We start from the raw sequence: 16,294 nt of genomic DNA on the forward strand, positions 1-16,294 counted from the left end.
GCGGAGTGGGTGGTAAGGGAAGGGGTGGGGGCAGGGGGGAGAAATGACCCAAGCCTTGTATGCACATATGAATAATAAAATGAAAAAAAATAAAAAATAAAAAAATAAAAGAAAGACAACCCAAAAGCTAAGAAATAAATATAAAATCATACATGTGTGTGTGTCAAATATTGCATTTCAATATTTACTTAAATTCAAAGGCTATCAATACAATCAAAGGACATGAGGTGCACCTTTATTCAAATATAGTACCAAAATACCTTCAAAGGCAAAGAAGTGATTTTTTGGATTAATGGCCTTTTAGGAGTCTACATGCCTATGCTCTCCTTCTATTTATGTGAATAATCAAACTAACTGGGTTTTAAGTGGAACATTTAAATTGACATCTGCTATTATTTCATACAAATCACTGTGTGACACAGAAATATCTGTTGGAGACAATTAGACCACTTTTTGTAAATCTGCATTTTAATGATTCCTCTTAAACACATACCTATTTGATTTACATGAAAATGCATACATACACACTAATCCAGCTTCCTGTGGGTAAATTTAGATGGTTTTATTATTTGACTGATGGTTAATATATGAAGCCTACAAAGTGTATTTATTTTAAACAGGAGAGATCAAAAGGGATAATATTTCATTTGAAATACATTCCTAGAGATTTTAAAAGTCAAATACGTGCATCAGAAAACAATTCTCTATCCCCTGCCAAAAGGAGCAGTATACATTTTAAGGAATTCATAAATACTATCCAATATAGAAATGTTTGTAAAACCACTACAATTTTTTCAAAGTTTCTACATGCACAAATCCTGAAGATAAAATTTAAATACTTGGTCCTTAAACAGAAATTCTCGACTAGATTCCACTCACATCAGTATCCATAATTTATCTAAAAAGTATGGTGATTCTATCCCAACTTATTCTTGTTTAAAAAGGAATGTCTCTAATTAGCTCAAACAAAAATGTAGAATTTAAACCCTTCTGCTCCCTGTAACAATTGACAAGCCCTGTTCACAGAGTTAGTTACATATTGCCAAAATAGTGCTATTTCATTTCAGTCCATCAAAACAGTAGGAATATTTCTTTAATGAACTGTCCTATGGTAAATGAAGGTATTTTCCTGGTTTAAAGGGGAGAAAGTCAATCATTTTTTCCTACTGTTTTTGCCACTTAACTATTTTTAAAGATTTTCTCCCTTCCAAATTGGAGCCATCCTTAACAATGTAAGAAAACCTACCTCTTAGTAGACTTGAGTGACCCAATTTAATTGAGTCCTCACAAGAATATTCTTATAGACAGAATGACATCATATTTTTTTTAGCTTGGAATATGTTATTGACTGAATTATGTCTCTTCAATATTCGTATGTTGAGCCCTTAATACCTTTTCTCTTAGAGTGTGACTGTATTCGAAAATATGGCCTTTACACAGGCAAATTAAGTTATAGTGAGACTATTAGTGTGGACCCTGATCCAATGGCTGACTGGTATACTAATAAACTGAGATTAGAAAATATAGACACCAGATATTCAAAAGCACAGAAGACATAGCAAGAAGGCAGATATCTCAAGGCAAGGAGAGAGGCTTCAGGAGAAACAAAAATTGTGTGATTTGGCCCACCCCAATTTCTATTCTTCAAGCACTGTCTGTGGTATTTTGTTATGCAGCCCTATCAAGTTAATACAAAATGTATTGATACGTTTGCTTCATGTCACGATCCTGACACCCTGAAAGAATAGGGGTACACAAAGTCACCAACTAAAATTTAGCTCAGAAAGTGTCACAATAAAACATAATGCTGAATATTTCAGAAGTTTTACACTGATTTCTAGACCCTATGCTAATTTCATTTCATCTAATACAATCTAGTCCAATCCAATCCAATAAAGTAGCAATTTCCTCTAAGCAACTTTAGGGATTCAAAGGCAAATGAAGCTGGGCACAGTGGTACACAACTATAATCCCAACTACTTGGGAGGCAAAGATAAGAGGATCACACTTCAAGGCCAGTCTCGGCAAAGTTAGTGAGACCCTATCTCAAAAACAAGTAGGGCATGATGATACACACTTGTAGTGCAGTTACTCAGAAGTAGAGATAGAAGGATCACAGCCCAAAGCTTGTGATCCTCAGAGATCCTATCTAAAAAACAAACCAAAGCAAAAAGGGCTGGGAGTATGACTTGAGTGGTTAAGCACCTGCCTAGCAAGAGCAAGGCCCTGAATTCAAATGCCAGTACTGCCAAAAAAATAAAGAAAAATGATTATGTTATATTTTTACATCACAATATTGTTTATTATGTGAAATTTTTACAATACAAACAAAAAATACAGAAATGCAATATATGAATACAGCTAAATGCAAATGGTGACTTTCTCTTCAAGAGGTCATGATTCCCATTTCTAGTAAAATAAAGAGACTGCATATAGGTAGAAACAGGTTGGTCATTAGCTTCACAATTTGCCTACAAATGACCTATAAATGCATTTTCCCCCTGCTACTTACCATAAAGTGTAAAAAAGGGAGTTAAAAGAAAGTTTTCTTGTTGGTTCCTACCATATGAAAGATGCTATATTCTATTTTAGCAGGGCCAATATATGGAAATTATCTAAATTAAATGTTACTACAAAAAATGAAGTAGTAATGAGATTCTGGCTAAAGAGGGCACTAAATGAGAATAATTATGTATTTAAAGAATCCAAAACAAACAAACAAAAAAAGGTTGTTATAAAAAGCTCTAGGTACACTGTAAGCATATATGGGTTTTTTTTCCATATGTATTTTTAAACAATGGAAGTGTCAAAAATAGGGTCAACTGTGTTAGACTAAATTACATTATTGTATAGGCTGCATTGAATGGAACATTTGTATTATAATTATCATATAGAAGTGTTGGAGCCAGCAATGGGACCTTGCCTGTGTGAGTTGGTACCTGATCTTGGGAGAAAGCTCCAAGGAACTGGGGCAAAAGTCTCAGACCAAACTGTGCCTGTGTGAGTTGGCATCTGGCCTTGTGAGAAAGCTCCAAGGAACTGGGGCAAAAGTCTCAGAACAGACTGTGCCTGTGTGAATTGGTATCTGGCCTTGTGAGAAGCCAGACATCCAGAAAAACGGTATTCAAGGTTCCCAGATGGCTTCGTGTCCTTAAGATGTCAATAAGAAAGTTCTGTTCACCATGTGATTCTCCTGCTTCTCTGTTCCCATTTTAAAGGAGACATAACAAAGAGTTAATTTTAACTGTGCTTCCCTGTGCTAATGTAACCTTGACACATAATTCTTGACATGCTTTTTCTGACCAAATGCTCTCTGTGTAAAAGGAGTTTATAAAAAGTAATGTATACTTCATTAAAGTGGCTATTGAGCAGGACTCAGTAGTCCCCTCATCTCTTCTGGCTTCAGTCATTCAGGTTCCACCTGTAAACAGCATTACATTTGGCACCCAAACAGGGACCTGAAGGAGAATTTTGAAAGTGACACGAAGACCCTCACAGAATGAGGTAAGTGAGACAAGATGGGGCAAAATTAGTGCAGAGTACAGCCTTTTCTTTCACTTGTGCATCATTTTTTATTACAAGGAGGAGCTCGAGTTTAGAATTAATTAGAAGTAACTTGTGAGTATAATCCTTGGTTTCCTGAGGAAGGTACTTTAGATAAAGAAGTTTGGGAGCAAGCCAGTAAAAATGTTGAAAAGGCATACAAAAAGGGAGAAAAGATACCTGTTCATTTTTTGAATAACATGGGCTTTGGTTAAATCTGTAATTCTTATACTTGGGGGAGAGAGAAGGGAAGAAAATTTAGAAAAAGAGACTGTTGCATCCCTTCATGAGTATGAATTAAATACAGGAGATATGGAAAAAAATCACTAAGGAAAGCAAAAGGTGCTTAAGTCATAGCTTTACTGTGCCAGAGGAAACTGAAAGTAAACCACTGCTTGCAGTGTCAGCAATTGCAATGGCTCCTCCGAGAGAAACTCATTTTTTTCCTCCTCCCCCAGAGGAGGAGGATTGGAATGAACATCCTAAAAGTGGAAACATTGAAGAGGAAATGTGTTACTTACATATTCGCCCCAACAAGGACTTGGGGAGAAAGAATGGCCCTTCATTAGCAGCTCACATTCCCATCCCCCACAGCCACATGAATTGCAACTGCTGTTTCCTGTTATGTTTAATATGAATAGCAATAATACTTATAATGGATTGGACATGAATCTTATAAAAGACATCAAAAAGGCTTGTGTAACTTATGGTCCTGCTTTTCCTTTTTGTAGAGAATATTTGGCAGGATGGAGCAATGAAGCTGGGTAGATTCCCTATGACTTTCATATTATGGCACCTAAATAATGAAAAATTACAGGCTTTAAAATAATTAATTCAAAAACAATTAGAGCACAAACATATAGAACCTTCCTTTTCTCCTTGGAATTCCCCAGTGTTTGTTATTAAGAAAAAAAATCAGGAAAATGGAGACTTTATAGATTTAAGAAATGTAAATGCATCTATGGTAACTATGGGAGCTTTATAACCTGGATTGCCTACTCTGGCATGTATTCCTAAAGAATGGCCTTTGGTTGTTTTAGATTTACAAGATTGCTTTTATACTATATCTATCCATCCTAAAGATAGGGAAAGGTTTGCATTTTCTGTTCCTAGCTTAAATCAATAAGAACCTTTACAAAGATATCAATGGACAGTGCTTACACAGGGTATGACTAATTCCCCCACTATGTATCAGTATTTTATAGGAAAAATATTACAACCTATTAGAGTAACATTTCCTGATGTACATATCATCCACAATATGGATGACATTTTAATTTCTCATGCATGTTCTAAACAATTACAAAAAATTTTCAAAACCACACAAAAAGCTTTACAAGTAAGAGGATTGGTAATAGTTCCTGAAAAACTACAAACTACTACTCCTTTTCAATATTTAGGTTATGCAGTTGGCAACTCATCATTTGTCCTCAAAAATCTACCATACAAAGAGTCATAAACAACTCTAAATGACATTCAAAAGTTACTAGGAGACATTAATTGGCTTCGTCCTTCTTTAGGTATACCAGGTTATAAACTTACTAATTTGTTTTCTATCTTAGAAGGTGATACCACCCTGGACAGCCCTCAGACTTTAACACCTACTGCTGACAATGAATTACAATTTTTTGAGTCATGGTTACAGTCTGCCTTTCTAACAAGACTTGATTCTTTAAAACCTATTTCCTTGTTATATATTCCTTCTCCACATTCTTCTACAGGAATTTTAGCCCAAGAGAACTCTGCTTTAGAATGGTTATATTTAAAACAAAAACAAACTAAAGTGTTAACTTCATACATTAATCTAATATCTTCTTTAATTATACAGGGAATAACAAGATGCCTACAAGTTTTGGGATTTGATCCACAACTCATTATTTTACCCCTCACTAACAAACAGTTTAAAAATCTGTTACACCTTAATGATAATTTAGGTAAAAGTATAAGGAATTATTATGGATATATAGGTAATCATTACCCAACAGGTAAGTTGTGAGTTTTTTTTTAAATGAACTCCATTTATTGTTAATACTATAGTAAAATTAAATCCTATATCCCATGCTTCAGTTTATTATATAGATGGATCATCATCTGGTAAAGGAGGCATACATGGACCTGATTTACATGAAACTATTCAAACTAATTATTCTTCTGCACAACAGGCAGAATTAGCAGTTCTGATTTATTTATTGCAAAAAATTACAGATAAACCATTAAATATTGTCTCAGATTCAGCTTATGTAGTAGGACTGTTTCCTGCTATTGAAACTGCTCTTATTTCTACTACTCATAAAATTATGAAAACATTATAATCCACATTACAACATCTAATACAAACTCACACTTATCCCTTCCATGTTACTCATATTAGGGCTCATTCTAATTTGCCCAGCCCTCTAGTGTGAGGAAATGATATTGCAGATAAACTTACATGTGCAGTGTTTTCATCCCCTGAAAAAGTACATCAGCATTTACATACTAATGCCAACAGATTACATGTGCATTATAAAATTCCTCTTCATACTGCTCATGATATAGTTAAATCTTGTCCTGTATGTGCTCCTTTACACTGTAGATCTCACTCATCTGGTGATAATCTTCGAGGTCTATGTACTAATGAATTATGGCAAATGCATGTGACTCACACAACCTTTTCTCCACAGCAACCATATTTACATGTTGTTATTGATAGTTATTCTAAATTCATTTGTGCTGTTCCTTAACGTAATGAAAATGTTCGTGCCATCATTGCCTCCTTTTACAATGTTTTGAAGTTATGAGAGTGCCTTCTAAACTTAAAGCAATGGACCTGCTTATACAGATCATCAATTTAAACAATTTTGTAAAGAATGGAACATTGTTCGTGTCACTGGCCTCCCTTATAATCCACAAGGACAAGCTATTGTTGAAAGGGCACATAGAACTTTAAAAACACAATTGTCAAAAAATAAAAAAGGGGGAACCCCCCTGAGGGTGATATTTTGACTGCAGTAGATAAACATTTTGGTGAACATCCCTCTTTGCCAGACATACAAATCCTGATTTGGTATAAATCTTTTAACTCTTGGTTGTCTGAGCGCTTACTTAAAAAGGGCAAGGGTTATGCTTGTGTTTCCACAGATGTCCATGGATCCCCTGAAACATTATGGGTTCCTCTTTGGAGCATCAGGCCCATGAAAACCAATGAAGAAGTCCAACAAAGTGATGACCACCCCTCAGAGGGAGACTTCTAAAGATGAACAAATGGAACAGGACACATACAAGACTATCTCCTATAAACATTGGAAATATTCCCCTCCTTATTGGAGCAATTGTTGTGCCAGTGCTGGAAAGTTACTTTTATCTACTCATAATTTCTCTTGTATTGATTGGAGCCCTCATGGATGCTTTGTACACAATTGTCCTGAAGATTGGAATAGAATGGTCTGTGATTATATTAACAAAATTGTTTGGCAAAATAGTCCATTACATAGAGAACATCATATGAAAGGACTAATGGCATGGCATGATGAGGGAATGTCATCCCCAAGGCCCTGATTGCTAATACAAAATATTACTTATCCAGAACAACCAGAGATCTGGAAATTGGTTGCTGCCTCTGTGCTGATGACCTATTGAAGAGGAAACCTTTCTGGAAGCAAATATTCCTGGTCTGAGTATGTCCTTGATTATAATGCATCCTTTTATGTGCAAGCATGTGTCAATTTACCATATGTCTTAGCTCTTGGAACTTTTAGTTTTAATTTTACTCTAAAAAGTGTTGATTGCTTTGATTGCAGACTATACACCTGTGTTAACAATTCTTTGTCTACTAATTGGTCCTCTCAAGCATTGTTTATATTAAGGGCAAGAAAAGATGTTTGGTTGCCTGTAAACTTAAGAAGAGAATGGCAACACTCTCCCTTAGAAGGTTTAATTACTAAAGTAGTGTCTAAATTATTGACACAATCAAAAAGACATTTAGAATGGATTATTCTTGTGATGGTTGGTCTGACTGCCATTGCTATTAAGGCTGCCATGGCAGGAGTAGTGTTACAGACTTCCATTCAAACACATGAGTTTGTTGCACAATGACAAAATCAATCATACATGCTATGGACTACCCAATCTAAAAATCAGTGAAGAGATAGAAAGCAAAATAGGAGACCTACAACAAGCTGTTTCATGGGTAGGGGATCAGAACGTTAGCATACAACATCAATTAATGCTTTCTTGTGATTGGAATGTTACTATGTATTGTGTTACTCCAGCAAAATACAATGCTTCCTGATTTAGTTGGGAACAAATAAAATATCATTTACAAGATCTTAGAGGTAATATCACCTTACATGTGAAAGAATTTAAAAGGGACATTTTTAACACATTCAAAAGTAAATTGCCTGGCATTTCTTATGAAGGCTTGGCAAAATGTATTCCAGATACTTTACAAGGTATGAATCCTAGGTCTTGGCCTCAAAACTTTATGCATAGTCTGTTAGGAGCCAGCATTACTTTTATTGTTTGTCTTGTCATTTTTTGTATAGGATACTCCTGTCTCCAATGAGACAGGAGTCTCATAGACTCCTGTTTATAAGTAAATTCTTATAAAACTTCTGAAGCCACAGTCACATGGGGATTGCTACATTTTAAAAATAAAAAAAGGGGAATTGTTGGAGCCAGCAATGGGACCTTGCCTGTGTGAGTTGGTACCTGATCTTGGGAGAAAGCTCCAAGGAACTGGGGCAAAAGTCTCAAACCAAACTGAGCCTGTGTGAGTTGGCATCTGGCCTTGTGAGAAAGCTCCAAGAAACTGGGGCAAAAGTCTCAGACCAGACTGTGCCTGTGTGAGTTGGTATCTGGCCTTGTGAGAAAGCCAGACGTCCAGAAAAACAATATTCAAGGTTCCCAGATGGCTTCATGTCCTTTAGATGTAAATAAGAAAGTTCTGTTGACCGTGTGCTTCTCCTGCATCTCTGTTCCTGTTTTAAAGGAGACATAACAAAGAGTTAATTTTAACTGTGCTTCCCTGTGCTAATGTAACCTTGACACGTAATACTTGGCATGCTTTTTCTGACCAAATGCTCTCTTTGTAAAAGGAGTTTATAAAAAGCAATGTATACTTCATTAAAGTGGCTATTATGCAGGACTCAGTAGTCCCCTCATCTCTTTTAGCTTCGGTCACCCAGGTTCCACCAGTAAACAGCGTTACATAGAAGCATAGTTTGTGTCATATTATGGCAATTTATCTTCAATGAAAACCCTCCAGAGTCCTTTTATTTTGGAATATCCTGTAAACAAACCACCAAAACATGATTGTACAACAGTAAAATGTTCTCTTGCATTAAATTGAAGATATCGGTTTAATAATAAAAAAAAATGTAGGAAGGTACTTAGAGCTGTTACTTTCTAAGTAAAGAACACCCTAGATAATTCAAGGCATCTTAATCTCCATCGAGAACAATAACAAAAAATAATTTTTGTCATGCTGTTAAATCCATCATTATGAATAAAATTGGTGCAAACTGGTCAAACGGATCCAACAAACACTGATGTCCAAGCTGGCATATTGGCAACTAATACATAACTGGTGGTCAATACAGACTTTAAAAGATCTTCCCTTTCTTCCTGTTCTTTTGCAAGGTTCTTGAAGAGTTCTGCTGTTCTAAAATATGTTGTTGAGCTTCCCAGTTTGCTTTCTCCTCCTCAAACTGACAACATTTTTCCTCTAATTCTTTGTGCTGTACTTCCAAATTCTTCTTCATTTCCTCATGGCGCTGCTGGAGCTCAGCTTCAGAGTCCTTCAGTTTTTGAACTTTTTCTTTGACTTTCATCTCAAATACTTGCTCCATCTCCATTTCCATCTTCTTCATCTTGGCTACATGCTCCCTTCTTTCTTCTTCCATTTGTGCCAGAGGGCTGTTGTAAGCTCTCCTTTATTCTTGTTGTTATCAACCCCATTGTAAGTCACAGCTGCCAGTTTTCTGCTTCTGTAGTTCTCATAGTGTACATTATTGGTAACATCTTTTAAGTCCTGCATGTGTTCTGACCAACATATTCCTTAGAACTGTAAAATCACAATGTTCACCATTTTCAAATTCAGCCACACCCCAAGGATACTGCCTTCCTCTGACCCTTTTGCCATGAACTTCAATGACAGTATTACTACCTACCACAGCAAGAGGTAACGGTCCTTTATCCTGTTAACCAGCTTATTTTCTTCTTCATTGTCTGTTTCTGGAAATTCATATATTTTAATTTTATGTTCTTGGATTTCTTTCACTATCTGGTTTTTTTTTATTATTTCTTTTATTCATATGTGCATACAATGTTTGGGTCATTTCTCCCCCCTTCCCCTGCCCCCTCCCTTAACCTCCCCCCCACCTTCTCCCTCTCCCTCCCTACCCCCTCGCTACCATGCAGAAACTATTTGGCCCTTATCTCTAATTTTGTTGAAGAGAGAGTATAAGCAATAGTAGGAAGAACCAAGGATTTTTGCTAGTTGAGATAAGGATAGCTATGCAGGGAGCTTACTCACATTGCTTTCCTGTACATATGTGATACATTCTAAATTAATTCTTCTCAAACTAACCTTTTCTCTAGTTCCTGTTCCCCTTCTACTATTGGCCTCTCTCACTTTAAAGTTTCTGCATTTGTTCCTTTGAATTGAGGCCATCAAATGCTATCTTGGTTTTTTTTTTTTTAGTTTGTTGCCTATCCTCATACCTCCCTTTGTGCTCTTGCCTCATCATGTGATCAAAGTCCAATCCCCTTGTTGCGTTTGCCCTTGATCTAAAGTCCACAAATGAGGGAGAACATACAATTTTTGGTCTTCTGGGCCTGGCTAACCTCACTCAGGATGATGTTCTCCAGTTCCATCCATTTACCAGCAAATGATAAGATTTCATTCTTCTTCATGGCTGAGTAGCATTCCATTGTGTATAAATACCACATTTTCTTAATCCATTCATCGATAGTGGGGCATCTTGGCTGTTTCCATAACTTGGCTATTGTGAATAGAGCTGCAATAAACATGGGTGTGCAGGTGCCTTTGGAGTAACCTGTGTTGCATTCCTTTGGGTATATTCCCAAGAGTGGTATTGCTGGATCATATGGCAAATCTATGTTTACATTTTTAAGAAGCATCCAAATTTTTTTCCAGAGTGGTTGTACTAGTTTTCATTCCCACCAGCAGTATATGGAGGTTCCTTTTTCCCCACATCCTCACCAACACCTGTTCTTGGTGATGTTTCTAATTATGGCTATTCTAACAGGGGTGAGGTAGAATCTTAGGGTGGTTTTGATTTGCATTTCCTTTATTGCTAGAGATGGTGAGCATTTTTCATGTGATTTTTGGCCATTTAAATTTCTTCTTTTGAAAAAGTTCTCTTTAGTTCAGTTGCCCATTTCTTTATCGGTTCATTAATTTTGGGCAAGTTTAGTTTTTTGAATTCCTTATATATTCTGGTTATCAGTCCTTTGTCTGATGTGTAGCTGGCAAATATTTTCTCCCACTCTGTGGGTGGTCTCTTCAGTTTAGAGACCATTTCTTTTGTTGAGCAGAAGCTTTTTAGTTTTATGAAGTCCCATTTATCTATGCTATCTCTTAATTGCTGTGCTGCTGGGGTTCCATTGAGAAACTCCTTGCCTATACCTATTAGTTCCAAACTATTTCCTACTCTTTCCTATATCAACTTTAGAGTTTGGGGTCTGATATTAAGGTCCTTGGTCCATTTTGAGATAACACTGGTATAGGGTGATAAACATGGATCTAGTTTAATGTTTCTGTTGAGAAGTCTTCTGTGATTTTGATTGGTTTACCTTTCTATGTTATTTGTTTTTTCTCTCTTACAGCCTTCAGTATTCTTTCTCTAGTCTCCATACTTGTTGTTTTAATGATAAGATGCTGTGGGTTAGTTCTATTTTGGTTAGGTCTGTTTGGTGATCTGGAGGCTCCCTGTGCCTGTATGGGCATAGTTTTCTCTAGATTTGGGAAATTTTCTGTATTATTTCATTGAATATATTATGCATTTCTTTTGCTTGCACTTCTTCTCCTTCTTTAATGCCCATGATTCTCAGGTTTGGTCTTTTAATGGAGTTAGTAAGTTCTTGCATTTTCTGTTCACCTGTCTTGAGTTGTTTAACTAATAGTTCTTTGGTTTTTCCCTTTAATTACCATTTCATCTTCGAGTTCTGAGATTCTGTCTTTGGCTTGTTGTAGTCTTCTAGATTGGCCTTCCATTTTGTTTTGCATTTCTGTTTCATTCTTTTTTCTGAGGTTTTCCATATCCTGAGTCACTTCCTCTTTAATATTGTCTATTTTTGTCCTGAGTTCATTTATCTCTTTATTTATCATGTTCTTTGTTTCACTTTGGTGTTTATACAGTGCTTTTATAGTTTCTTTTTTCTCAAATTCTCTATTTTTGTTGTCTTGGAATTTCTTGAGTGTTTCCTGCACATTTTGGTTGACCATATCCAGTATCATCTCTATAAAATTCTCATTGATTACTTGCAGGATTTCTTCTTTCAGAGTGTTCTTGTGAGCTTCATTGGGTTCTTTGGCATAGTTTATCTTTGTTTTGTTGGAAGTCTTGATCTGGGCATCTGTTTTCTTCATTTCCCTCTGGTTTCTGTACTAACCTATTATTGGGGGGAAATGGTTTCCCTCTTTTTTCCATCTTCCCATCATTGCCCTTGCTACTATTACTGTCCCTGTATTGTGTGTAATTCACTATTGTCTATCTTATTATAGTAACGATGGTGATATCTAGAATGGAAGGGTGAGAGGACAGGGAAAGCAAAGAAGGTAAAGAAAAAGGGAAATAAAGCAAAACAAAACAAAAAACAGAGCTGAAGAAATAAACAGGGAGAGATAGTGTACTAATCAACAGTGAACTAAGCAGGCATTAGAAAGACAGAGAGGATAAAAATAATAATAATAATAATCAAATGCAATAAAGTTTCAGTCTTAATAGATTTGGTGCTAGTCCTTCAGCATCCAGTCCTGGTGTTGGTGCCTGAGTAGTAGTTCTGTCATTGTCTCATCAAGAGGGAAGAAAAGAAAAATATCCTAAGTTCAAATGCAATACAGTTTCAGTCTCATCAAAGAAAAAAAATGGAGTCTGGAGAGAGTTTTGTGAATGTCTATCTGAGGCTCCAGCTCACCTGCCACCTAGTGTTAGCCTGCTGCAGCTGCAGGCTTTATTTATTGCAGATCTCAGTAATAAGCTTACACTCATCTAGCCCTGCAGGCTTTGTTTATTTAGAGTTCTCCTGGACACATGACCCTTTTGTTTTCTCCAGTATACAGCCCTATTCGCCTGTTGCAATTGCAGTCCTTTTTTATTTTCAGTTTGGGTCGGGAGGTGCCCCTCCCCCATTCTCTGGTGGAGTGTGCCACACTTTAGCCACTGTTGGATGCCTTCTCCTCTCCAAGCATACTGAGGGAGGTGGTGCCACACCCACCTTTTCCGACTGGCTTGTTTATTTACAGTTCATATGAGGGAGTGCCCCTCCCCTACTCTCCAGAGCTCAGGGCACCCTGCCCTCTTTGTTATGTGTCTTTTTTTTTTATCTACTTGTTTATTATAAAGTTTTTTTTTCCCCCCTGGGCAGGGGTCAGTCTGTCCAGGGAGCTATGGTGATTTGTCCCAGGGATTACCATGTGCCACTTATTTGCTCACCTGGTGGCCTCCCAAGCAGGGTAGGAGCCAGCATCTGGTGGCATGGAAGCCCTCCTGGTTTCTCCATTTAATGTGGTGGGGGGATGCTATGCGTGGGCTGGGGGTGTGGTGTCAGACTTTTGCCTCTTCTTGGTGGTTTTACCTGCCAGGTGTATCTCTAGTATCTCTCCAAAAGTTTACTTTAGGAAGCACATTTTCTGCTTCCTCCCTGTATTCGCCATCATGGAATCCTTTCCCTCATTATCTGTTTTTTAAACTGCTGGCATTCCTCTGGTATGAGTGTGTCTACTTTGGCAATTAGTAGGACGATATTCACTTTTTCATGCAAACGTTTCATAAACTCAATATCCAATGGTTTAAGCCATGTCCTGAAGGAGCAATGAAGTATAAACAACACTGCACTCTGCTATCAAGCATCTGACGTCTGTTCACTCAAGATTGTGTGTTTAGGTAATCCTCAAATTTACTATCAATGTAGTTGATAACGGGCTGCCAGCAATTACTATTATCCACTGCATCTCCAAATCCTGGGGTATCAAATATTGTGAGCAGCAACTGAACACCATCTTCTTTGATTAAAACCTTGGATTGTTCCACCTATACAGTCTTTTTTATTCTATCGGACGGACCTGGAACTCTGCAGAATACAAATCTGTGAGGAATAATGAGTTGATGAATGTTGACTCTCCCAGTCTGGATTCACCTACTACCATAAGTGTGAATTTAAACCCTCTTTGCACTGATTTTCTGTATACTTGATTTGGGAGATTGGCAAATCCCACATAGCCGAAATTCAAGGTTCTTCTATTGAGTTTGGGCTGGTGGAGTGGCTCAAATGGTACAGTGCCTGCCTAGCACACATGAGGCCATGAGTTTAAACCCCAGTACCAAAAGAAAATTGCGGAGCTGGGAGCTGCTGGTTTAAGTGAATGTGTCACAGAAGAATGAGCAAGGTATGAATTTAGTTTAGTTCCATTGTCAAACACGATCAATAAATTTCAAGAAAAATTAGATTTGAATGTGAGATCTGCTGCTGCTGAGGAGAGGAGTGTCAACAGCAGCACTATTATGCTATTTTGCTGCTAGTTTAAAAAGAAAACAACAGAGACATTTAAGAAGAGTTACACAGAATATACCTATAAAACTACAGGTTGAGAATCCATAATCCAAAAGCCTGAAATTGGATTTTGGAGCATTATGAATTTCAGATTTTTGAGAATAGGGATGCTTAACTGGTGAAGTATATGAAAATATTTCAAAAACAAAGCTCTAAAATCTGAAACACTTCTGGTTCCAAGCACTTTGGATAAGAAATATTGAACCTGAAGAGAAAACAGTCCAAATTATTATCTAATGCATAGTGTTCAGTGTATGCTATGAACACTATGTTCAAAATGTCCTGTTTCATAAACATGTGCATGTATGGAGTCAATGTACACACATTACCCTCTGTAAAGACCACAGAAATGCATACAAGGAAATGTTAATTGTTAGGGATGGGGCAAAGCACTGGCCTAGCAAGCACAAGTCCCTGAGTTCAAGCCCACTAGCATGAAAAACAATTTAAAACAAAATTAAATTTTTAAAAACCAGGTGCTGATGACTCATGCCTATAATCCTAGCAACTTGAGAGGCTAAGATTGAGAAGATCATGGTTGGAAGCCAATCTCCAGGCAAATAGTTCACAAGACCCCATCTTCAAAATAACCAGAGCAAAATGGATTGGAGGTGTGGCTCAAGTGGTAAAGAGCCTGCTCTGTGAAAACCTGCTTTGCAACCAGGAAGCCCTGAGTTCAAATGCTAGTCCCACAAAGAAAAAATATTACAAATTGTTCTTTCTAAATGGTGCAACTAATGTAATTTTCATTCTCTGCTTTTTGTTTATCTTTAATGAAAAATTTTTTTTTGCATTGGAAAAATGATCAAACACGATGAATTTTTTCTTTTGAGACAGGGTCACATTAAGTAGCCCACACTGGTCTGGAACTTTTAGTCCTCCTACCTCAGCCTCCCTAGTGCTGGGGGGGGTTACAGGTGTGCATCACCATGCCTGCTCAAAAATGATGAATTTAAAAAGCCACATGACCCTGCCAAGAGTGATGGTACACATCTGTAATCCCAGCTACTTAGGAGGCTGAGGCAGGAGGATCACAAGATAGAGGCCAGTCCAGGCAAAGGTAGTGGAGAGACCCTGTCACAAAAAAAAATTAAGACAAAAAGGCTAGGCACATAGAGCACTTGCCTAGCATGAGCAAGACCCTGGGTTCAACCCCCAGTACCAAAAAAAAAAGCAATGCCACCTCAAGAAACTAAACCTGAAATTATGCAAGAATTACACAACAAGACTAAAGGGAACAAATGACTACCAATATGTTAAGAAGTTTACTTAAATTCACACTAATCTGTGAAATTGGTTATTATCTTATTAAGATGAACTTACATAACATAAAACCAACCTTTTTCAAGTGAAAAGTTTGATGGCATTTAGTACATTCATAATGTGATATGACCACCACCTCTACCTAGATTCAAACCATTTTCTTGTCCCAAAAGAAAAATCTAATATCCTTCAACCAGCATGCACCCCCATCACTTAGTTACTACCCTTCTGCTTTCTGACTCCATTATCTGTTTTGGGTAGTTCACATAAATGAAATAATGTGATATGCAGCCCTTTCTGTCTGGCTTCTTTCACTTAGAATGCTTGTGAAATTCACCCATATTGTAGCATATCTTAGTGCTCCATTCCTCTATATCCCTGAATATTTCATTGTATGGATAAACCACATTTTGTTTATCCATTCCTAAGTCAATGGACATTTGAGTTTTTTCTACTTTTCAGCTATTTTGAATAATGCCACTGTGAACATATATAAGCTTTTGTGTGGACATGTTTTCAGTTCTCTTGGATCTATACCTGGAATGGAACTGCTGGTTCATTCCATGGGTAATTCCATGTTTAACTTTTGGAGTAAATCCCAAAACGTCTTCTACAGCACCTTCGCCACTTTACATTCCTACAGAATAAAGAAGGGTTCCAGTATCTTAACATCCTCATTAATAGTTGCTATTCTACCACCACTACCCTTTTT

General features: G+C 37.0%; 1 protein-coding gene and 1 pseudogene across 18 annotated transcripts in view; both read right to left on the bottom strand.

Moving 5' to 3' along the window:
• Macrod2 (mono-ADP ribosylhydrolase 2) overlaps nucleotides 1-16,294 on the bottom strand; it is a 2,131,419-nt gene that overhangs the window by 2,004,360 nt on the left and 110,765 nt on the right. For 2 of the 18 annotated variants that reach the window (XM_074074319.1, XM_074074322.1), the window contains one exon: nucleotides 76-8,501. The exons of 15 other annotated variants lie outside the window; for them this stretch is intronic. In XM_074074319.1, coding sequence (XP_073930420.1) covers nucleotides 8,419-8,501 — 83 coding nt within the window. In that variant the 3' untranslated portion in view covers nucleotides 76-8,418. Of the gene's footprint in view, nucleotides 1-75; nucleotides 8,502-13,988; nucleotides 16,220-16,294 lie in introns of those variants that run through there. One more of the 18 variants, XM_074074323.1, reaches the window with a different exon arrangement.
• LOC109675144 (septin-7-like) lies at nucleotides 8,499-13,930 on the bottom strand (annotated as a pseudogene).

Source organism: Castor canadensis, chromosome 5 (assembly GCF_047511655.1).
Source record: "Castor canadensis chromosome 5, mCasCan1.hap1v2, whole genome shotgun sequence".
Lineage (NCBI taxonomy): Eukaryota > Metazoa > Chordata > Mammalia > Rodentia > Castoridae > Castor > Castor canadensis.